The sequence below is a fragment of the Lucilia sericata genome, unplaced genomic scaffold, assembly GCF_015586225.1.
Source record: "Lucilia sericata isolate MDLA Ls3-8-SP2 unplaced genomic scaffold, ASM1558622v1 Contig001145F_arrow, whole genome shotgun sequence".
Lineage (NCBI taxonomy): Eukaryota > Metazoa > Arthropoda > Insecta > Diptera > Calliphoridae > Lucilia > Lucilia sericata.
Window position 1 is genome coordinate 19,263 of NW_023995116.1, and position 23,471 is coordinate 42,733.

Consider the following 23,471-nt stretch of genomic DNA (forward strand, 5'->3'; position numbering starts at 1 on the left):
TTTGAACATAATTGATCACTGTCCTAAAAAAATAAAGTGTGACAAAATTCAACGCAATATCTTTGGTAGTTTCTGAAAAAACTTCAAAAGAATTAGGGAAAAAACGAGGTAGTCTGAAATTTTTACTCATAACTTTTTACGTTGTGAACCGATTTTGCTGATTTTCAATACCAAACTGCTTAGGATAATAATAAATATTTTGGGTGAATTTGGTTGATTTCCTTTACTTAGTTTTAACGTGAGCGTGTTTTACACAGACAGACGGACATAGCTAAATCGATTCAGAATTTCATAAGGACCCAGAATATATATACTTTGTTGGGTCTTAGATGAATATTTCTTGGTGTTACACACGGAACGACAAACTTATATATACCCTCTATCACCACTGATGGTGGTGGAGGGTATAAAAAACAATCTTAAGAAATCTAAATGTATTTTCTACTTAATTAAAATCTTGTGGAAATTTTAGATGCAATGGTAAATTTTTATTTCTAAGAATTAATTTTAATTATAATAAGAAATATGATTATCATCATATGCTATAAATATTATTGTACAGAAAATGTATAATAAATATTTAATTATAAAAGAATCTCAAAAAAAAAATAAAATATTTCAAATATAAAAAAAATCTTCCCATACCGGGAATCGAACCCGGGCCTTCTGGGTGAAAGCCAGATATCCTAGCCACTAGACCATATGGGATATATTTTAATAAGTGGCAAATGTTTTACACAAAACTAAAGATCGATATTTAGTCAATGTTGCAAACATTTGAAATGTATTTTCAAGTTATGTATCGCATAGATGCAGATTGGCTTGTTAACTTTTAATGCATTTAGATTTTGATTCCATTTATAGGGTTTGTATGTGAAATATACATATTAACAAATATTTCTTCAATAATCCATTAAATTGTTTAACTGTTTCCATTTTTCAAAGCAGTTATTGGTATAGCATTAATTAAAATAGATTTAACTAAATAAACAATTTGTTTACTTTTTTCCAATTCTAACAGGTTTATTTCGTAATCAAAGTTATTATTAAATAATTTTTTATTAACGCACAGTGGTTTATGAGTTAAGCAAACATCTAATTAATGAAATTCTAACAAAATTCTAAAGAAATTGTACAGTTTGTGTGTGCTAGAAACCACTGTAATTAAGTTTTTGTCTTTATTGATTAAACAAAACATTATAAATCTTAAATAAATATCCAAAGCAGACCCGGATAAAGTCTAGAAATAGTAACATGTCTCTATTTTAACAGATTTGTATGTCTTTTTTTAATAAAAAGAAATTATTTTTTAAAGATGTTCCCTTTCCCACAGATATCTTTATTCTATCATTTAATTATTATTTACAAAGTAATTAAAAGAATTAATTACGTGTTACTTAATAAAAAATAAAAATCGAACATCTCCCCGACGGGGAATTGAACCCCGGTCTCCCGCGTGACAGGCGGGGATACTGACCACTATACTATCGAGGATGTGAAGACTGGGGGAAATATATTAATTCTAAGCCTAAGATGATATTTTCAAATTATCTACATACATTAAGTAACAAATGTTGTTAATTTGTGCTGAAAATATTATTCCAAACTATAAAAAATGTTGAATATATTATTCGGTCGACTGCATAATTAGTTAAATAATTTTACAGAAAACAAAAGTTAGTATATTATTCTAAAATAAAAAAATTAAAAGGTATGTAAGTGTTCGTACATACATAAATCTAATTACAAAAACATTTCTTGCTTCAGAGAACCATTGATATTTTCAAAATTAAAAGAATAGAATAATATTAAAATCGTTAGCCTAATATTTATATGAAGGTCTACAAATTTAGCCGAAAAAAATTTAAAAAAGTCGAAACCCTGAGACCAAGTTCGACCTTTCTAAAGGATTGAGCCGTGCTGAATCCGCATCTGGCCTGAGATTTTCTTCATCACAGCGCCAAGACAACTTTATTTATAAAATTTTGTTTGCCATCTGAAAGTCCATTCTTTAAACTTTAAAATAATTGCTTAAAAGTATCTGTCATATCTTCCTTTATTCTTCGAGCTATCTTCAACTAAATCTAAAAAACTCGTAGTTTTCGGTATATTAATGGTATTTATACCCTACAAAACTATAATAAGGAAGGTATTATATTTTCTAAAGATTGTTTATAACGAACAAAAATAATGGATTCACAGCTATCTAAGAATGTTCCAATCGGCTCCAAGTCACTTTCCGATTAGACTTAATGATGTATGTCTTTCCGTCAATTTCAACGGATGATGTCTCAGAAACTATAGCAGATGTTTAAACCCTCAGATGGCATAAAATATTTTCTAAATAAAGTAGTCTTGGCGCTGATATAAAATAGCGTTTAGTCTAAATTCAGGACGTAATATCTCAAATCCCAGATGTTATGGAGAAAGAGTGGCTCAATCCTTTTGAAAAGTATACTTTGGTCTCAGCCATCAATGTATATTAGACATGTTGGATGGTAATACACAAACACCAGATGTGCACGGTCGCCTACCGGAAACAGATATACTTGTTTACTGCGAAACATTGTTTCCAGATTAGAGAATCTGGGGATCAAAACTGGGAGGCAAAACCGGTCTGGGATATACATATATACATTGAAAAACTGAAAACTAAAATACATATACAACCGTCTTTCTAATCCTAAATGGATTGGATTAATTGAATAAGGTGCCAACAGAGGTTAACATATTTTAAATCAGCTGATATAATGATGTAGGAGAGCCCTAATCGAATATTGTTTCAGTGATAAATGTTGCATTTTATGGGCACCAAGCCACTCGGGGATAATCAGCGATAAAAAAGAAAAGAGAACTTGAGAAAGTTAATCTGACGAACGGATAATCATTCGTCGCAAACAGGGAGGAATTAAAATATGGGTTAGAGAATCCTTGGGATAATGGAGCAATGGGTAGGTTAGGTTACACAGACTACTTACTGCCAAGAGTTAAGCTTTACTTGGGTCCTATGGGGCCTTTTATAATGTCTTTAAAGAAAGATAGTAAGAGAGAAAAAGAAAGATGGAAGATTAAGAAGATAGCCTATTAGAAGGTCATAAAGAAGACAGAAGTAAACAGAGATGAACATTCTCATTGTTAGAATGTAAACTAAGTTCACACCCAATTCGGCAAATTTAGGAATGCTAGAAAACGTTCTAGTTGAAAGTCTGTCAGATCAAATAGATCAGAGAAATGTGACGACCCCAACGTTTGATAGCGAATCGTTTCTAGGGGCGGACAGTTACACAGAAGATAAGTAATTGTTCCCTCCTCATCCTCGTTCTGGTAGCTTCTACAGAAGTCGTTATATGGAAGACACATACTTCTTGCATGGTTTCCGAACTTGCAATGAAAAGTGATGACTGATAAAAGAGCGCTCAGATGCATTCTGCTGAGATCTATTAGATAGGATGGATGTTCTGTGAAGATCCATGCGATGTCACAGCGTCCTTGCGATCGAGCAAGTATGTTCATGAGACCAGTGGTCTTGAGCTAAACTATTACATGTATCACATACATATATACTTCTTAATGACCGATAGTGGTACACCACAGAATTGGTCTACGTTCAGAGTAGCCGTTCTCGTTACAGCTTTCGCCAAAGTATCAGTTGACCCAAAAAAGTGTAATTGTTGAATGTCTCGCCTTCTCATTAAGAGACTCCCGGCATTCTTTGACAAGTCCTGAAGTAGAATATACACCGATCAGGGATTTAATGGCGGCTTGACTATCAGTATATTTTCTGATATCACCAATAGATATCTGCTAGTACCTAAGCCAATTCGATACCCTTTTTATCACCGAAATTTCAGCTGCACTATCTTACCACTTATCATTGTATCTAAAGGAAATTTTGGTTCCAAATTCCTCAATGTAGATGCCTTTGCTAACACGTTTGCAGGAGAGTAGGGCCATTTAAATCCTTTGGGATTACTCCAGGACGAGGAGCCTCTCAGAATAAAGAAGTTCAAGATTAGTATGATGGTAGGATTTCTTAGTGGACACACAACTAAGAAATCCTCAGGTACAACTATATAACATCGAAAGAACGGATTTAGACGTATGTATAGATGTAGATCAAGCAAAGAGGATGTTTTACTCTCGTAACACTTTCTTTGTCATTGGCAGGCTTTAGTCGAAATTAAACCCAAATGACTTGGAAGTGATAATATAATTCAGGAAAAATCAAAATCTTATTATCATTCAAAGTTAATATACATATTTAGATAGTATTGAATATAGTCCCATGGTATGGGAAAGAAAAACAAAATAACAAGAAATTTAAATTTAAGTAAATATTTAATTATTTGTTTACATACTTATATCCATATTTACACAGTTGACTTCAAACAAAAGGTTCCATCCATAATAAAGACAATAACAATGCATTCAACAATAATAGTCTTTTATATATTTCAATTAAAGAAAATTCAAAATAAAGTTGACCCCAAGTTGATACATTATCTATTGTATATATTTTAAAATACATTCATATTCGATTTTATCAGTAGTTGTGACAACACGTTTCGCGCTAAAAAAGAAACGAATGATAAAAAAATAATTTAAATTACAAAATGCACACGCATACAATGAAAAGACTTCCGTAAAGGCGAATTTAATTAAATGTGTGTAAGGACAAGGTTGCCAGATTTAATAATAGTTTACAGAGAAGAAATGCCTGGGATACTGATAAAAATTGGATGATTTGAAACTTACAATTTTATACTTTTTAATTAAAATTAGTATGAAAACAATTAAGAATTACAAACCACAGCTTAACTGCAAATTTAGCGTCAATTTATAAAAAAAAATAATATCTGGCTACACTTTGCAAAAAAGAAAACAAATAGAAGAAAATGTTAGATAAAAAACAAAACTTAATACATACTTACGACTATAGACTAGTGACCGATATTTGAGCTTTGTAAGCCCTTTACGATGCATGTATCAGCGAAAGAATCACGAGATTAAATTGACCTTATTACAACTACAGCAGACACTAATGGTGTGAATGACAATTGCAGCGGATATGCCGAAGAAAAAGAATAAAAAAAAAACTGAATGACAGAAACTGAAACAGACTTTTTATTTGCAAATGAGATATTTTGTTAGGAAAACATAAAATAAAAATAGACAAAAAAAGAACAATTGATTTCTAATGTAAAATGAGTAGAAGATAAGCACTTTTAAAGTAGTCATGCAAAAGAGTATCTGGCAAATACATTTTACACATTTTTATTTTATTTGTGGAATTACACTTTATGAAATTGTATTAAAGGATTGAGTTAAATCTGGCCTCTAAATTTCTCTATCACATCAGGTTTTATAGATATAGTGTCTTGAAGGTCGAAAACTCCGTTGCCGGCAATATATCTTCACACCAAGTTGTGAAGTCTATAGTCCAGGCTATAGTCTAGTCTATAGTCCAGACTATAGTCCAGGCTATAATCCAGGCTATAGTCCAGGCTATAGTCTAGTCTATAGTCTAGTCTATAGTGTAGTCTATAGTGTAGTCTATAGTGTAGTCTATAATGTAGTCTATAGTCTAGTCTATAGTCTAGTCTATAGTCTAGTCTATAGTCTAGTCTATAGTCTAGTCTATAGTCTAGTCTATAGTCTAGTCTATAGTCTAGTCTATAGTCTAGTCTATAGTCTAGTCTATAGTCTAGTCTATAGTCTAGTCTATAGTCTAGTCTATAGTCTAGTCTATAGTCTAGTCTATAGTCTAGTCTAGTCTAGTCTAGTCTAGTCTATAGTCTAGTCTATAGTCTAGTCTATAGTCTAGTCTATAGTCTAGTCTATAGTCTAGTCTATAGTCTAGTCTATAGTCTAGTCTATAGTCTAGTCTATAGTCTAGTCTATAGTCTAGTCTATAGTCTAGTCTATAGTCTAGTCTATAGTCTAGTCTATAGTCTAGTCTATAGTCTAGTCTATAGTCTAGTCTATAGTCTAGTCTATAGTCTAGTCTATAGTCTAGTCTATAGTCTAGTCTATAGTCTAGTCTATAGTCTAGTCTATAGTCTAGTCTATAGTCTAGTCTATAGTCTAGTCTATAGTCTAGTCTATAGTCTAGTCTATAGTCTAGTCTATAGTCTAGTCTATAGTCTAGTCTATAGTCTAGTCTATAGTCTAGTCTATAGTCTAGTCTATAGTCTAGTCTATAGTCTAGTCTATAGTCTAGTCTATAGTCTAGTCTATAGTCTAGTCTATAGTCTAGTCTATAGTCTAGTCTATAGTCTAGTCTATAGTCTAGTCTATAGTCTAGTCTATAGTCTAGTCTATAGTCTAGTCTATAGTCTAGTCTATAGTGTAGTCTATAGTCTAGTCTATAGTCTAGTCTATAGTCTAGTCTATAGTCTAGTCTATAGTCTAGTCTATAGTCTAGTCTATAGTCTAGTCTATAGTCTAGTCTATAGTCTAGTCTATAGTCTAGTCTATAGTCCAGGCTATAGTCTAGTCTATAGTCTAGTCTATAGTCTAGTCTATAGTCTAGTCTATAGTCTAGTCTATAGTCTAGTCTATAGTCCAGGCTATAGTCTAGTCTATAGTCTAGTCTATAGTCTAGTCTATAGTCTAGTCTATAGTCTAGTCTATAGTCTAGTCTATAGTCTAGTCTATAGTCTAGTCTATAGTCTAGTCTTTAGTCTAGTCTATAGTCTAGTCTATAGTCTAGTCTATAGTCTAGTCTATAGTCTAGTCTATAGTCTAGTCTATAGTCTAGTCTATAGTCTAGTCTATAGTCTAGTCTATAGTCTAGTCTATAGTCTAGTCTATAGTCTAGACTATAGTCTAGTCCATAGTCTAGTCTAGTCTATAGTCTAGTCTAGTCTATAGTCTAGTCTATAGTCTAGTCTAGTCTATAGTCTAGTCTATAGTCTAGTCTATAGTCTAGTCTATAGTCTAGTCTATAGTCTAGTCTATAGTCTAGTCTATAGTCTAGTCTATAGTCTAGTCTATAGTCTAGTCTATAGTCTAGTCTATAGTCTAGTCTATAGTCTAGTCTATAGTCTAGTCTATAGTCTAGTCTAGTCTAGTCTATAGTCTAGTCTATAGTCTAGTCTATAGTCTAGTCTATAGTCTTGTCTATAGTCTAGTCTATAGTCTAGTCTATAGTCTACTCTATAGTCTACTCTATAGTCTAGTCTATAGTCTAGTCTATAGTCTAGTCTATAGTCTAGTCTATAGTCTAGTCTATAGTCTACTCTATAGTCTACTCTATAGTCTAGTCTATAGTCTACTCTATAGTCTAGTCTATAGTCTACTCTATAGTCTAGTCTATAGTCTACTCTATAGTCTACTCTATAGTCTAGTCTATAGTCTAGTCTATAGTCTAGTCTATAGTCTAGTCTATAGTCTAGTCTATAGTCTAGTCTATAGTCTAGTCTATAGTCTAGTCTATAGTCTAGTCTATAGTCTAGTCTATAGTCTAGTCTATAGTCTAGTCTATAGTCTAGTCTATAGTCTAGTCTATAGTCTAGTCTATAGTCTAGTCTATAGTCTAGTCTATAGTCTAGTCTATAGTCTAGTCTATAGTCTAGTCTATAGTCTAGTCTATAGTCTAGTCTATAGTCTAGTCTATAGTCTAGTCTATAGTCTAGTCTATAGTCTAGTCTATAGTCTAGTCTATAGTCTAGTCTATAGCCTAATCTATAGTCCAGGCTATAGTCTAGTCTATAGTCCAGGCTATAGTCCAGGCTATAGTCCAGGCTATAGTCCAGGCTATAGTCCAGGCTATAGTCCAGGCTATAGTCCAGGCTATAGTCCAACCTATAGTCCAGGCTATAGTCCAGGCTATAGTCCAGGCTATAGTCCAGGCTATAGTCCAGGCAATAGTCCAATCTATAGTCCAGGCTATAGTCCAGGCAATAGTCCAGGCTATAGTCCAGGCTATAGTCCAGGCTATAGTCCAGGCTATAGTCCAGGCTATAGTCCAGGCTATAGTCCAGGCTATAGTCTAGTCTATAGTCTAGTCTATAGTCTAGTCTATAGTCTAGTCTATAGTCTAGTCTATAGTCTAGTCTATAGTCTAGCCTATAGTCTAGTCTATAGTCTAGTCTATAGTCTAGTCTATAGTCTAGTCTATAGTCTAGTCTATAGTCTAGTCTATAGTCTAGTCTATAGTCTAGTCTATAGTCTAGCCTATAGTCTAGTCTATAGTCTAGTCTATAGTCTAGTCTATAGTCTAGTCTATAGTCTAGTCTATAGTCTAGTCTATAGTCTAGTCTAGTCTATAGTCTAGTCTAGTCTATAGTCTAGTCTATAGTCTAGTCTAGTCTATAGTCTAGTCTATAGTCTAGTCTATAGTCTAGTCTAGTCTATAGTCTAGTCTATAGTCTAGTCTATAGTCTAGTCTATAGTCTACTCTATAGTCTACTCTATAGTCTAGTCTATAGTCTAGTCTATAGTCTAGTCTATAGTCTAGTCTATAGTCTAGTCTATAGTCTAGTCTATAGTCTAGTCTATAGTCTAGTCTATAGTGTCTATAGTCTAGTCTATAGTCTAGTCTATAGTCTAGTCTATAGTCTAGTCTATAGTCTAGTCTATAGTCTAGTCTATAGTCTAGTCTATAGTCTAGTCTATAGTCTAGTCTATAGTCTAGTCTATAGTCTAGTCTATAGTCTAGTCTATAGTCTAGTCTATAGTCTAGTCTATAGTCTAGTCTATAGTCTAGTCTATAGTCTAGTCTATAGTCTAGTCTATAGTCTAGTCTATAGTCTAGTCTATAGTCTAGTCTATAGTCTAGTCTATAGTCTAGTCTATAGTCTAGTCTATAGTCTAGTCTATAGTCTAGTCTATAGTCTAGTCTATAGTCTAGTCTATAGTCTAGTCTATAGTCTAGTCTATAGTCTAGTCTATAGTCTAGTCTATAGTCTAGTCTATAGTCTAGTCTATAGTCTAGTCTATAGTCTAGTCTATAGTCTAGTCTATAGTCTAGTCTATAGTCTAGTCTATAGTCTAGTCTATAGTCTAGTCTATAGTCTAGTCTATAGTCTAGTCTATAGTCTAGTCTATAGTCTAGTCTATAGTCTAGTCTATAGTCTAGTCTATAGTCTAGTCTATAGTCTAGTCTATAGTCTAGTCTATAGTCTAGTCTATAGTCTAGTCTATAGTCTAGTCTATAGTCTAGTCTATAGTCTAGTCTATAGTCTAGTCTATAGTCTAGTCTATAGTCTAGTCTATAGTCTAGTCTATAGTCTTGTCTATAGTCTAGTCTATAGTCTTGTCTATAGTCTAGTCTATAGTCTTGTCTATAGTCTAGTTCTGTGTCTTCTCACCTTACCAAGTCCCCTTTATCTTTTGGTAATCAGAAAACATGCTACAAATTTACATTATGTAATAGCACGGACGTCCACCTGAAAGCTAGTGTTATGATCGGGAAGGCGTTAATATATCTCGGTTGCTATGTTTTCAAATGCGCGTTCTAATATACCGAATTATTTCCTATATAAAATGTTTATAAAGAAGTGTTGAATCAATGCCCTACAGTATTATCAATTTAAAAGCATTCTTCTAATGAAGTAATTTCTACCCATTTACTTATTTGAAAGGATGTATACAAGCAACATGTAAAACGCGATAGAAATTTCCATAGAGTTTAGATTAAAGCAAAATAATTAGAATTGTAGCTCAAAGAATTTATTCAAATTATTTTAAACATCAGTTTAGTGGTCGGCTCTTTATCGTTATAAAGTAAATTAATGTGAAAATCGAAAAATAAAATCAATTATTTTATTTATTAACTATTTATTATTTGAATTGTATTTATCTCCGGTACAATTCGAAATAAATAAATTTATTCGAATAAATGTTGTAACAATGCGTTTTTCAATGCAATTGTCGTGTCATAAATTTGAAGTTTACGGTAAGAAGTGTTTATGCTAATACCAGAGAACTTGACAGAACTTTTTTATTTCGGGAATTCCAGCAGAGTTTTACTATCTTCAGCTACTTAACAAAATAATGTTTATTGGCATTGTAAACCATTCAAATATGTATGTTTTCCCCATTTACAAGTGTAATCGTGCCAATAACAACAATAGACGGAAAACGGGTCAATCGCACCCATAACCTGCTACTTTTTGCATTTTAATTAAGTTTGTTTTTTTGGCTGCTTTTCTTTAAGAATGTCTGGAGTAATATGAATTTCTTCCACTTAGTTGAGTTCTTTATTTGCATTTTATATAATTTAGAGTATTTAGCATTTGAAAGAAAACACTTTAAAAGCGTTGAGCATTTCTTGCATCGACTTCAGTTAGTAAAGTGACAGTGTTAAGAAAGTTACTTAAAGTTTGAGTTGTTTTTATTTTGCTTTTTTTAATTAATAAAATAATCCACATAAAAAACTTTATTAATAAAACAGTTGTAAGTTTATTAATTAGAGAATTTTAATGTCTCCACTTTTTTATGAACTTTTTAAATCCTCGCTTGATCTGGACAAATTAAAGTTTAATTCAAGAATTGTAAAACTGAAAAGGATGTATTTATCCCTATCATTATATTCAAACCCCCAAATGATGATGGGTTTTTAAATTTTTATTCATAGAAACTTCAAAGGAATGGACTAGTTGATAGATATGTATATTGAAAGGAGATGTACATATATATATTACATCAAATGTTAAAGGGATTATCGTATTATGTTAATAAACTAATTATCTGGAAGCAGTACCTTACAATTTTCCAATTAGTGTTTCCGAGGACACCATATATTAGGTATAACATCGATCTCAATGTATTTGGATATAATTTCTACGAAAGCCTGGCAGTGATAGAGACAGTGATCCAAAATTTCACTGTCCTCTCCGCTTTCGACTTAAACCGTTCATTACATTTTTTTTTGGGCTCACCTATACAAAATTGGACGTGAGGATTCAGACGAATGTAGAGAGAAGAGTGAAACTCTGGAGCACTTTCTTTGCCATTGCCGAAATAAGATCCAAATATCTTGGGAGTGTATTATTTCGGATATAAATCCCTCACCAACACTGATTGAAAAATTCTTAGGACTTAGTTCCTCAACATCGCACAATAATACATTTAGTGAATACTATATAAGGTTTTATATTATTACCAACAAACATTTTCCATTAAAAGGAGCGCACAACAGGCCCGATAGTGGCCTAGGTGTATTTCTTCGGATTTGATGTAGTTACATCCTCCGATCAACCTAACCTAACCTATCTCCTTAATTCTGTGTATCTACAAGAAAATGTAACAATATACTAAACTAGGACTCACTCATTCTAAGAAGGCCTCACGTCATGGTCTTGTTGGCCGCATACTATAGGATTTCAATGTCCCTAAACATTATCCCTTTATAGAAAGTGTAGATGCAGAGCATATCACTGGAGGAGTATTATGTAAAAACAGGTTTACGCAGGAGTTACTCTAATGTTCACCTTTACTACGATCTGTCTCACAGTTCCCATTAAATTTAAGTTTCCTGTTTGCGATTGGCAACGTCTGATGTTAGTGTAATTAAGCTCTTTTACAGCTGATATCTTCCTGTCTAAGAACCGGGGTTTAGTATAAGCACGAATTTTCCTTTTTTTTTGGTGGGTTTTCATATTCAGTCATATAAGGCCTTCCTGGCCCTTCTGCATTTTTTTTGGATCCTTGCCCTTTAAAAGTATTATGACATCGTCGTCATTATAAACTGGTCTAAATCCTTCATGGGTTAAGGTAATGGCGATAAAATCTCAAGTATCATGTTTCTGATAAATTTCAGTACAGGTATTAACGTTTTTTAAGTCATTTATGAGCATTGTATAGAGGTAGGATCAATTGCGGTCCGTCTTATATAAAACAAAGTTATGCTGGTTTTTATACACATACTGGAACATTTCCCATATTTATGAGCTCCAAAGCCCTATTTGAGGTGTAGGGTTATATGGTGGCTAGGTGAAATAATGAGCTGAAGTTTTCTTGAAAATTACAACATGTTACGACAACATTTACATGAATGTGCAGACATTGCTAAATAAGAAAATGATTCTGGTTCCTACATATCTTCGAGATCCATATATTTAATAATTGTACTTCCAAGAATATCGAATTTTTAGAAATTTTCAGAGTTTGTCTTGTATTTTTGCTCATATCTCCGTTATTTATGGACGAATTTTGCTGATTTTAAATAGGAAACTTCTCGAAAGCATTTGGATCCCGAATATATTTGGAGTTTTCAGAAAAGGATCCAGAATATATATGTATATATACTTTATAGAGTCGGAAAATTATATTATAGAAATTGCAAACGGAATGACAAAGTTATATATACCCTTTTCACGAAGGTGAAGGCCCTTCACTGAAGGGTATATATAATAATTCATTAACCCACATTGATATCGTGATAAAATTCACCACAAATATTTTCTGTATACAAATTATTAAGCAAAATTTTCGCTGGTCATAAATCCCATATAAAGTACATTTCCGTTTTCACTTTTTGAACCATAGTGTAAAGTGAAAAAGATTGCAAAATTTTTGGAATAAATCTAGTCTTAGGAGCATTTGAGGTCATGTTTTCGAAACGTTGCCTTATATTACATACATACATACATACATACATACATATAACGCGTAGTTATCGCTATAATTGTGTTTATTTATTAAAGTTATAAATATTCCTTTTTTCATCAAGCAAAAAGTTTTCTCTTCAACAAAAAGCTAGCACTGATGACAAACTTTAAATAAAAGCTGTTTGTAAGAAAGCTTTTTTATCAGATATTTTTTCAGCTGATAAAAATAAAATAAATACAAATAATAAAGTTGCTCATACAAAATAATGCGATAGATAAACAAATGAAGAGTTGAATTCGCCGTTATACCTACCAAAAAAAATGCTATTTGTATATTGAGCAAATAATATTTAGTCAGTCAAGTCGGGCCAAACAGTTTACATTTTTTAGAGGTGACGTGAAGTCAGTGAATCGGTTGTTAGAGTAAAATATAAATACAAATTATTAAATCAACAATTTTTTTTGTCAATTGGGCATGTTGTTGGATTATTATGGGAATACGTAGTTTGTTTAAATGTTTGTGCTAAATTCAAAATAATAATAATAAAATTAATTTGAATTAAACTAATAAAATGGCAAAGAAAAGGAATTTGTTTAAACAAAATGAAATCACTTTTACAATTTACTTTACAATACCTATTTTTTATGACTAATAAAACTAATTGTACTCACTTGTTGATATCACTCGCTTTAATTATATTTAGAATTTTTAATTGTTTTCTTTTTTTTTTCAACATTTTACTAAAAACAAAATGAAATTTTATATTGTTCAAAAGTGTGACGTTTAGAGAAGTGTTCAAAAGTCAGCTGTTTGTGTTATTTTTGTTTTTATATTCATTCTTTTTCGTTTGATGTTCTCCCTTTAATACTGCGTACGTAATATAAACTCTGTGAAAGATGTTTGTCTGGCTAGATGTCGGCAAATGTTTATTTTAATCACGTTTTCTCACAATATTAAGAAAATAAAATAACAAATCTAAAGAAACGTTAAAAATGACGTAATATTGTGTAGTTTTTGTTTTGATTATTCTATTCTATTGTTTTTGTATATAAAATTCGCTTCTTGCACATTACAAATGTGCATGTGTTCCGATTACTTTTGTTTTTATATTATTTTCTTTGTTTTTGTTGTTTTTTTTTGCCATTTTCTGTTTAATTCTTATTGCATCGTTTTGTATTCAATTAAAAAAAACGAAATAAATAACAATTGTTCCGTTTCATATTTCTTTTCCGTTTCGTTTCGCTTGATGTTCTTTAAACTATGAATATCTTAATGTAAGTATGATTGATATATTTGAGAACAATTTGATTGAAATGCAATACATTCTACTTATTAAATTTAATATTTGAATTATAATTAGATATTTATATATAAACTTAATTATAAATTACTGAAATATAATTCGAAATTTCTGAAATACATAGAATTAAAATGTCTTCAATTGAGTGCTACTAGATTCTACTACCCAAAATAAAAAATTAGTAAATTTCTATAACTGTTTGGGGGTCATATGAAACATACGATCATATGATGTTCACAATGATTCTTAACAACAATTAATGCAGGTGGCGGCGTTTCCTCCACCGAGATCTGCTGAAAGCTTTGTAACGAACGGCTTTCTTGCTTCTCATTTTCCTCAGCAAAAGGAGGGAATTCCTCTGCTGTCTTATCCCTAGCACGTATATATCACGGTGATATCATCTTCGATAACTTCTGAGTGACGCAAATTTGCCCAAAAAGTCTTTCGACGGTCTCAGAAGACCATCCACATCAAGTCTTCTTACTTTCAAGCTCCTGGAGTCCTGGAATGGACGTCAGTCAACGTAAGACCGCACTCTAAGATACTGCCACCTCTCAGGTTCACCATTGTCTCTCAAAGCTGTAGCATGCTTCCGTCAATATTCCAGCCAGTCCTGTACTTCTCTCCTCCCTCATTCGATTGTTTAATGATTCAATTTTTGATCCCATGAGCTAGAAAGTATAGGGCCATATCACGCCTTGACTAGACAACGGCTGTTTTATTTAAATACTTACTAACTATCAAGAAGTCCAAGAAATAACGGAATACGTAAATTGAATAAGAACAAATATGCCTCCAAAAGAGATTAGCATACTGACAGCCAAAAGCAATTAGGACGATATTCGATGATAAGCTTATATCTTAGACCGCATTAAACTGTAAGAAAGCTCATATGGGTACCAGTCCACTCGAGAATAATTGGCAATGAAAGGCCGAATGTACTTTAAAATGAACACGAAGTAGTTAACTTAACGATCGCAAAACCTTTCGACGCAACTAGAGCTAAATTAAAAATATGGGCTAGAAAAACCCATAAGGCCACTTGGAATAGTGAAACAGTTGGTAGAACCACAAAGATCCTATGGGATAACCCTAACAAGAGCAGGACGTGAGTGAGTTTCTGAGTTTTAACATCGGACGTTAATATCCTACTAGATCACTATATACATATGTAAGGTTTTTTGTTTCTGCCAACAGACATTTTCCAAGAAAATGAGCGCTTAATTGGCCCGACAGTGGAGTAGGTTCTGATGTAGTATATCACATCCTGTCAACCTAACCTACTAACTATTCAATTTCTCGACCGTACTTCCATTCAACTTGACCTTAAAGTTGTATATGCAACCGTATAACCCTTCATTCCTTAAGAAGCGAACCTCTAGACAAATACATATATCACGTAAAAATAATAATATATAATAATAAGTCCTGATATGAGACCCGTATCGCTGCAATATCTTGACATGAAAGAGTAACCTGAAGTTGTACACTCTTTAAAAGTCGCGAATCACTTCGAGAATGTACCGTAACCCACACATACATACATAAGTAAAAGAGAGTTAGACAACAAAATATACTAAAGCCCTCGAATAGAGAGAACTTCCCGTATGAAAGGTCCCTGATTTTTCGATTTTTTGGTTTTTCCTATTAACATAGTTTTTGAATTGTTTAGATCTGTTTGATGAAGTCTTTGCCGTAAAATAAATATATATTTTCGAAATTTAAATAATGATATTTCAAGAAAGAAATAAGATATAACAGAGATTAAACCCTTAATTTAAAGTTAATAGATACGACTTTCAGACTATATAACAAATTTTATAAATAAAGGTGATTTCGCGTTGCTGTATATGCCGAAAACGGAGTTATTTTAAACTTAAGGCTAAGAAATCTCGAAAACCTGTAAAAGGAAATCAATATAGCCCCATGGTTTCTATTAATAACGCGCAAGAACATAATGAGTATTGGACAAGGTTGGCAACCGTTATCGTTAAGCCATCATTAATGCTAGAATACCGATACCGAAATAAGTCTGAATACCGTTCGCTAAAATACTGATACTGAAATAAGCCAAAATACCGATAATCCTAAGACACCCTTACCGAAATAAGCCGAAAAAAACAATACCGCTAAAATACCGATACCGACGTTGTCGGTCAAACGGTCACATGATTGTCTCATCAGGATTTTTAGAGCTATTTCATGTTCATGCTAAATTTATTCTATAAACTTTTGATAAATGATTATGATTAAAAAGGTAGAACATGGAAACACTTCAACGATGATTCATCTAAACAATAGAGTTAGTTTAAAAAAAATAATTTACTATTTATTTTGAATTGAATAAATTTTTAAAGAATTATCCATTATTTAAAAGAATTTTATTATTAACCAAACTGTTACCAACAAATAACATCATCCTCTCTTTTAGCTTTAAATAAGATCTTAATATTAATGTTAGATTGGATAGATTAAGAGTTAAGAAAATGGTATAGGGAGGAGAGTTTACAAAACAATACTCTGAAATTCTTAAAATTTGAGAAACTGTTAATGTAATTTATTGTAACATGAACCAAAATTCTAATAATTTTGTTCAGTTAAGGTTCCATATTTAGAATTTAAACGTTCAATGACACTCAATTTCATATTATCAATATAAGTGATAAGATAAAATTATATTATTGGAATTATAATGCTCAAACGAATACTCACGTAGCTATAAGTTAAAATAGATAAAAATCCCAGCAGTTTGCCGAACTAAACGATTTTTTCAACCCTATTTTGAATGGTTTTTGAAAATAAAATCAATTGGCTACCGTAAGCATTACATGTAGTCAGTGAAGTGGCATTATGGAAATGTTTCACGTATATATTTTTAAGAACTTTAAAAGTCTATAGAGAGGAAACCATTAGTAAGTTCACTATGTAGCAATATAACTTATAAAAGTTTGGTAATTGGCACTTTTCAACCTGCAGGGATGCTTTTAAATAATTAAATATTGAAAACAAATCTATTTCAGATTAAACAAAACAAAATAATTAATTGGAAAAATTGTTTCATTATTTATAAAAATTCGTTAAAACGCCATAGGTCTACGGCACAATGTTGGACTTAATAGATATAGGTTGAAAAATTAAGGTTTTCAAATGAATTCAAATAAAGCTCTTTTAGGATTTTGAAACAATTTGTTTCTAAATATTCTTAATGCTTATAGATTTGAAATACTCAAAGTTTACTCTTCATTAATCAAATCTTGAATAACCTATTCTTTTGATCCATTCTAGCACTGTCTTTAATTGCCATGGGCGTTATTGGATTTTGTATACACTATGCCATAGCACTGGTAATATTGAATAAAGAAATCACACCAACTGTCGGTATGTTGTATCCACGCGAATCGGAAACCCGAGAAGTACGCTCTTTAGATGGCATTTGGAATTTTGTCAAATCGGATGTAACGAATCCCACACAGGGTATCAGAGATAAATGGTATACAGACGATTTGAGTCGTGTACAAGAAACAATACCCATGCCGGTACCTGCCAGTTACAATGATATCACAACCGAAAGTGCGTTGCGAGATCATGTGGGAACCGTATGGTATGATCGAAAATTCTTTGTGCCAAAGTCTTGGTCCAATCAGCAAAGAGTTTGGCTGCGATTTGGTAGTGTTCACTACGAAGCTTTTGTGGTGAGTTTGGAAGATGAAAACTAGACTTTAATATCATTTAAATAAATTGCTTGATTTTAGTATGTCAATGGTGAAATGGTGGTGAGACATGAAATGGGTCATTTACCTTTTGAAGCCGAAATAACAAATAAATTAAAATATGGCGAAGAGAATCGCATAACAGTTATGTGTGATAATGCCTTAATACAAACCACTGTGCCTCAGGGTAAAATTACAGAGATATCAAGAGATGATGGTGTTGCCATAATACAACAATATTCATTTGATTTTTTCAATTATGCCGGTATACACCGTTCTGTGCATTTATATACCACACCCTTAACATTTATCGAAGAGATTGAAGTTACCACCGACTTAACAAAAGATAATACAGGTCGGTATTTGCAACTAATAAAATAAATAAATTTTTTTTTAAATTAAACTTTAAATTTCAGTTGGCTTTGTCTACTATAAGGTGAATACAAATGGTGTGTCAGCTAATGAAGCCGCCAGCAATTTATATGTTCGTGTGCAATTACGCAATAAGGAGGGAGTTATTGTGGCGAATGAAACCTCTAATTCAGACTTGAAAGGTGTCTTAGAACTACAAAAAGTTATGCCCTGGTGGCCATATTTAATGCATCCCGAACCGGGTTATCTATATCAAATGGAAGTATTTTTACATGGCACCGACAATGTTCTACTCGATGTTTATCGTTTGCGTGTGGGTGTTAGAACTTTGAGTTGGAATAATACCACCTTTATGATTAATAATCGTCCGGTTTATTTCCGTGGTTTTGGTAGACATGAAGATTCGGATGTAAGTTGTTGTTGTGGAGATTTCAAGTTATTGGAAATTGTTTGTTATATTGGATTTACCTTTTGTTATCTTTTAGATACGTGGCAAGGGTTTGGATTTAGCCTTAATGACTCGTGATTTCAATTTGCTGAAATGGATTGGCGCCAATGCATATCGTACATCTCATTATCCCTACTCGGAGGAGTCTATGCAATTTGCCGATGAAAATGGCATAATGATTATTGACGAATGTCCTAGTGTTGATACAGAGTAAGTTTATTATTATTGAAAAAAATTAGATGCATTTTGTTAGAATAGGACATAGATCTCGATAACTAACTGAACAAGACCATCTTTATCAAACATTTTTAAGTTAGTGCAGATGTATATCTGTCCTATTACCATTCCACAGTTTACTAAAGCCATCTGATGGCATAGAGAACATGAATTCGACATACTTAGTATTTTCCATGTGAATATTGTGAACCGAATAGGACAATAGATTCAATGCATCGTGTCGTTAGGACTTTGATGACAGACGCGATAATGGTTGAAAGTGCCAGGAACAATTGGTTTGAAGAAGATGCACCAACCGTTTCTAAATTGCTCTAGTATTTTTCTTGAATGGCTGGGAAGTTGTCTTTCACTATTTAAGATCGCAGAGTTGTTTATATAGGACTATGTTGCATCTGCAGCGATTAATGGCTTCAGAGACCCATGCAAAGTTTTTCGAGCGCCTGACAGTCTCTCTATATCCGATAGTACGATATCATGGATGTCGAAAGCGTAAAATGTCCATTCGTATGTGTCTAGAATCTAATTGAGGTTATGGTTAGTGCGCAGATAGCTACAGGAACTGTCAAGTCAACAACACATTATGTTGTCTGAACGAAAGGTATCTGCTCTCCTCATGTGGATGATCTTCGTTCGTTATCTTAAAACATCCAGTTGCGATTCGGAATGCTTTATTCTGGGCTGTTTGTAAACCTCGTCATTCAGTATCATAGAGGAATGAGATGATTGCCTTATACCTCGTTACAATCTCGCTTTGCCCATGCCCCAAGAGTTGCCAACTAGAGCTTTAAGAACCTTGTTTCGGTTACGAAACTTTTGGTGAAGGAGGCTGTCGAATGCTACCTCTAAGATTTTCGGGTTTTGAATCGTGTGGATAATTCGAGCTTAGACGAAGCGCCGTTATTTCTTTGGTCCAAGAGATGAAAAGTGACATTTTGAAGTAGATAAACTTAGTTTGCGTTCCTATAAAAAGTTTATTATGGACGCCAAATATTAGTGATATTGGAACTTATGTCGTCGATGTTGACAAACGATATATCATCTGCATACGACAGCAAACAGACATCTGTAGGGTGTTCAGAAATCTAAACAAGATAAATACATATTGAAAAGCATCAGTGAGAGTTTGTATACCTCCTTGATTTCTGAGCTCAACAAACGGCCGGATATGAATATTGATTTAGAGCCTCGAATGTCTTTACAACTGGACTTAACAGAGATATCGGTGTGAACAACCTTCTTTTTTTTTTGTAGATTTGAGATTTCGGCTTACCTTCTCCAGGATTTAGCTTCACCTCGTGAGTAGCCATAAGTTTGTCATTCCGTTTGTCATTTTTACATTTTACTTTCTCGACCCTATAAGATAACGCACTCGATTTTACGGTACCCATCGGTCCGTATGTTTGTTGAAATCGGGATCCAAGCATGTGTGATATGCTTTAGAGAGATTTCCTATTTAAAACCAACTGGCCCTATTTAAGACCAACTTTGGACTAAAGGACTTTACAAATAGAGAGTTATCCTATTAAAAACCAGCTGGCTGGAGATTTCTTAAATAATAAGTTTAGATGTAATTCACTAAAATTTAAAACTAAGACACCAACTATCGGATAATTGAAAACTTCAAAGTGACACAATTCAAGATCCCTTTATTATTTTCCATTAGGTTCCAGTGGATCTTGAGTTTATCGATTACGGTCAAAGATTACAAATATTTCTTAATATAGATTGATCTATTTTAAATTATTTTCAGAAATTTCAAACAAGAATTATTAGATAAGCACAAATCAGCCATGGAACAATTAATACACAGAGATCGTAATCATCCTAGTGTAGTGATGTGGTCCATAGCCAATGAACCTCGTACAAATCAATTAAATGCCGGTTCATATTTTCAGTAAGTTTCAGAAATTCTCATAATATATTTACCAATCTAATATTATGTTCTTCAATTTAAAGATACGTGGCAAACTATACCCGTGAATTAGATCCTACTAGACCGGTGACAGCTGCCATAGCTGTACCCTCACAAGATGATAAGGCTGTTAGTATAATTTTACATCAATTGTTTAATAAAAATTTTAACTAAACTAATTATTTAACTGTAAAATTTCTAGGCCAAATATTTAGATATAATTAGTTTTAATCGTTACAATGGTTGGTATAGTAATCCTGGACGTTTGGATATGATAACGAAACGTGTTATTGATGAGGCTACAACATGGAATAAACGTCATAATAAACCGGTTATTATGTCGGAATATGGTTCGGATACTGTGGAGGGTTTGCATATAGTAAGTGTTTTCTCTTACTTTTTTATAAAGTTTTGAATAAAATGTATTTGTCTCTTATAGTTACCATCCTATGTTTGGTCCGAGGATTATCAATCTCAATTATTCTCTCAACACTTTAAAGCTTTCGATACTTTACGAAAGAAAACATGGTTTATTGGTGAATTTGTATGGAATTTTGCTGATTTTAAAACAGCTCAAAGTAAATATTTATATATAAAAAAATATAATTTACTTAATTCTCTTATCCTGCTAATAAAATATTTCAAAAATTAACCTCAACATTCTATTCCAGCTGTTACCCGTGTGGGCGGTAATAAAAAAGGTGTCTTCACCCGCAACCGCCAGCCAAAAGCTGTTGCTCATCTCTTGCGTAAACGCTACTTTGCCTTGGGTCGTGAAATGGATCAATGCAATTTCCCCGAAGATCTCTTCACCTACATAACAGATGTCAGCTCTTCACGTATGGGTAAACATGATGAAGCCGATTTATAATAAATTCTACAAAGTCATTATTAACATTTTTCGTTGCTCTCTAACTCTCTTGAACTTTCCACTGCATTTTGTATGCTTTTTTTTACAGTTTAAGATGTCATATTTTTTTATGACAGTATTTTTTAATTTATTTATAATTAATGTAAGTAAATGTATAATGTTTTTATGTATGTGTATGTATTTGTGTATATGTATAGAAAATAGTAAAAATTTTAGTGAATAAACTATTTTTTATATTGAATTGTACAATTTAAAAAAATATTTGCGCTTTTTATTAGATTTACTAAGTTTAACAAATGTTGAAATAAAAATTGATTGGATTAGAAAAAAAATTTCGAAATTTTGTCTGTAGATTTTATTTTTTGTTTATTAAGTTGATGAAATTCTTAAAAATATGATATATATGAGCCAATTTTAAATAGCTTGTACGTATGGAGAGCCATAACTAAATATTTATATTGTGGTAAGATCTGCATTATATGGGTAAAAGATCACTCGGTGATAATTGACAATGAAGAGCACCTTTACTTGCTATATTAAGCTTGAGAAAGTTAACCTGACAAATGAAAACCCGATCAGCCCAACAAGGGTTAAATTATCAATTTAGAGTGCTGTATTCGACTATGGCGAATCGTAAATGCTTTTCATCGAATATTAATAGAAATTCTCATTTTATTATTATTGCAACTTCGCCAATTTTTCCGAACGCTAATAAGAATTTTAATGTAAACTGAAAAATTAAATGAAAAATGTGAATAATATTGTATTGTATTTATTTCATATGGGAGGGGCCAATACCCCCATTGAAAGTCCACACATTTTTCTCCAAATGTTCACATGAATGTCAAAGTTCTTCATGTAAAGAAGATTCAAGCTTGTAGAGTATCTCAGATATACAAATTTTTCTATATAATTCGTATGGGGGTTCCAAGCCACCCCCTGATGAAAGTCCGCTTTTTTCCCAAAATGTTCAGATAGATATGAATGGATGAGCAAAATTTTAGCAATCTAGTTCTATTAGTTTCTTAGATAAGAGATTTTTTTGTATTTAATTCATATTGGAAGCCAGCCAATTTATTTATTTATTTTTTTATATTATTTTATAATTTATTTTATATAATATATTTATTATATAATTTATTTATTTTATAATTTATTATATCCAAAATATTTACATGGATGCTAAAGTTCTTCGTGCAATTTGAAGCTTTTAACTCTAATAGTTTTCAAGATAAATGAATTTTTATATTTAATTAATATGTGAGGTGCCACGCCCCCTACTGCTAGTCTGCCCACTTTTTATCCTAAATAATCATATTGAGACTTATGTGACTCCGATAAAATTTGAGGACTATAACTGTTATATTTTCTGAGATATACTGATTTAATATTTTCTTAACATGGAAGGTGCCACGCCCACTATAGTCATTCCGCCCATTTTGTCCAAATATTCTTATGGATTTCAAAGTTGTGCGTGCAAAATTTGATTGTACCAGTTTCCAAGATACACGACTTTTAATAATTATTTAGTAAGTAGGCGTAGCACCTCGCCCACTTGAAATTTCAAAGGAAAGCGATGGCATGGTCTTTGCGCTACCAGTAGGCATTAAGCCTGTTGCTCCAAACTGATTTTAGTTGTGCTAGAACTTCTGCGCGACAGGTTTTCTTCCGTGTCTGCAATGGGTGGTGGGTGTCCTCAAAATAACACCTCATGTGGTATGCTGCATCTGGGGATTTGGTGGTATTTCTACGAATGTCGTACAACGCTGCTGAATACAAGGCCTGATCTAATGAATATACTTATGTATGTTCTTCACGTAGGTATATTCGAAGGTTCTTGTTTATATGCCTCGGGGTAGCATCTAAATTTGTGATGTTAATGTTGGAATGAATCCTCTGGTGACATCCTAGGAGGAACTGTTTCGTTTCCTCATAAAGGTGATGTTTCGTGGTCATTTGTAAACAGCCTGTTACAGTCCTTAGAACAGTATTTTGGTAGCTTTGATTGTTTCTCCACTGGGTATCACTAAGGGAAGGTGACCACAATAGAGCAGCACAATTAA

The 23,471-nt window shown here is 32.6% G+C and overlaps 1 protein-coding gene and 2 non-coding genes across 7 annotated transcripts; 1 reads left to right on the forward strand and 2 right to left on the reverse strand.

The window, feature by feature from the left end:
- Positions 1-636: 636 nt before the first annotated feature.
- Positions 637-708, reverse strand: Trnae-uuc. The gene has a single exon. It is a non-coding gene; the product is annotated as a tRNA-Glu (tRNA).
- A 714-nt stretch (positions 709-1,422) lies between these two features.
- Trnad-guc lies at positions 1,423-1,494 on the reverse strand. Its single transcript has one exon. It is a non-coding gene; the product is annotated as a tRNA-Asp (tRNA).
- An 8,361-nt stretch (positions 1,495-9,855) lies between these two features.
- LOC119610267 (beta-glucuronidase) lies at positions 9,856-21,748 on the forward strand. Of its 5 annotated transcripts, none has more exons than XM_037965406.1 (10): positions 9,856-9,901; positions 17,144-17,550; positions 17,611-17,923; positions 17,985-18,349; positions 18,426-18,598; positions 20,376-20,519; positions 20,582-20,666; positions 20,740-20,916; positions 20,977-21,115; positions 21,209-21,748. In XM_037965406.1, the coding sequence occupies exons 1-10, from the start codon at positions 9,856-9,858 to the stop codon at positions 21,406-21,408; spliced, it is 2,049 nt and encodes a 682-aa protein (XP_037821334.1). In that variant the 3' UTR covers positions 21,409-21,748. The 5 variants fall into 5 exon arrangements, with proteins under 5 accessions (XP_037821334.1, XP_037821336.1, XP_037821337.1 ...); XM_037965408.1 differs by lacking the exon at positions 9,856-9,901 and adding an exon at positions 10,287-10,401 and having other exon boundaries at positions 21,209-21,727; XM_037965409.1 differs by lacking the exon at positions 9,856-9,901 and adding an exon at positions 12,887-13,073 and having other exon boundaries at positions 17,198-17,550; positions 21,209-21,727.
- Positions 21,749-23,471: the final 1,723 nt, after the last annotated feature.

Excerpts from the sequence above, each read along its gene's own strand:
- LOC119610267 (XM_037965406.1), top strand. The coding sequence starts at position 9,856 with ATGCGTTTTTCAATGCAATTGTCGTGTCATAAATTTGAAGTTTACG. Across the intron at positions 9,902-17,143 it reads TCATAAATTTGAAGTTTACG|CACTGTCTTTAATTGCCATG; the intron begins GTAAGAAGTGTT and ends GATCCATTCTAG. Across the intron at positions 20,917-20,976 it reads CTGTGGAGGGTTTGCATATA|TTACCATCCTATGTTTGGTC; the intron begins GTAAGTGTTTTC and ends TGTCTCTTATAG.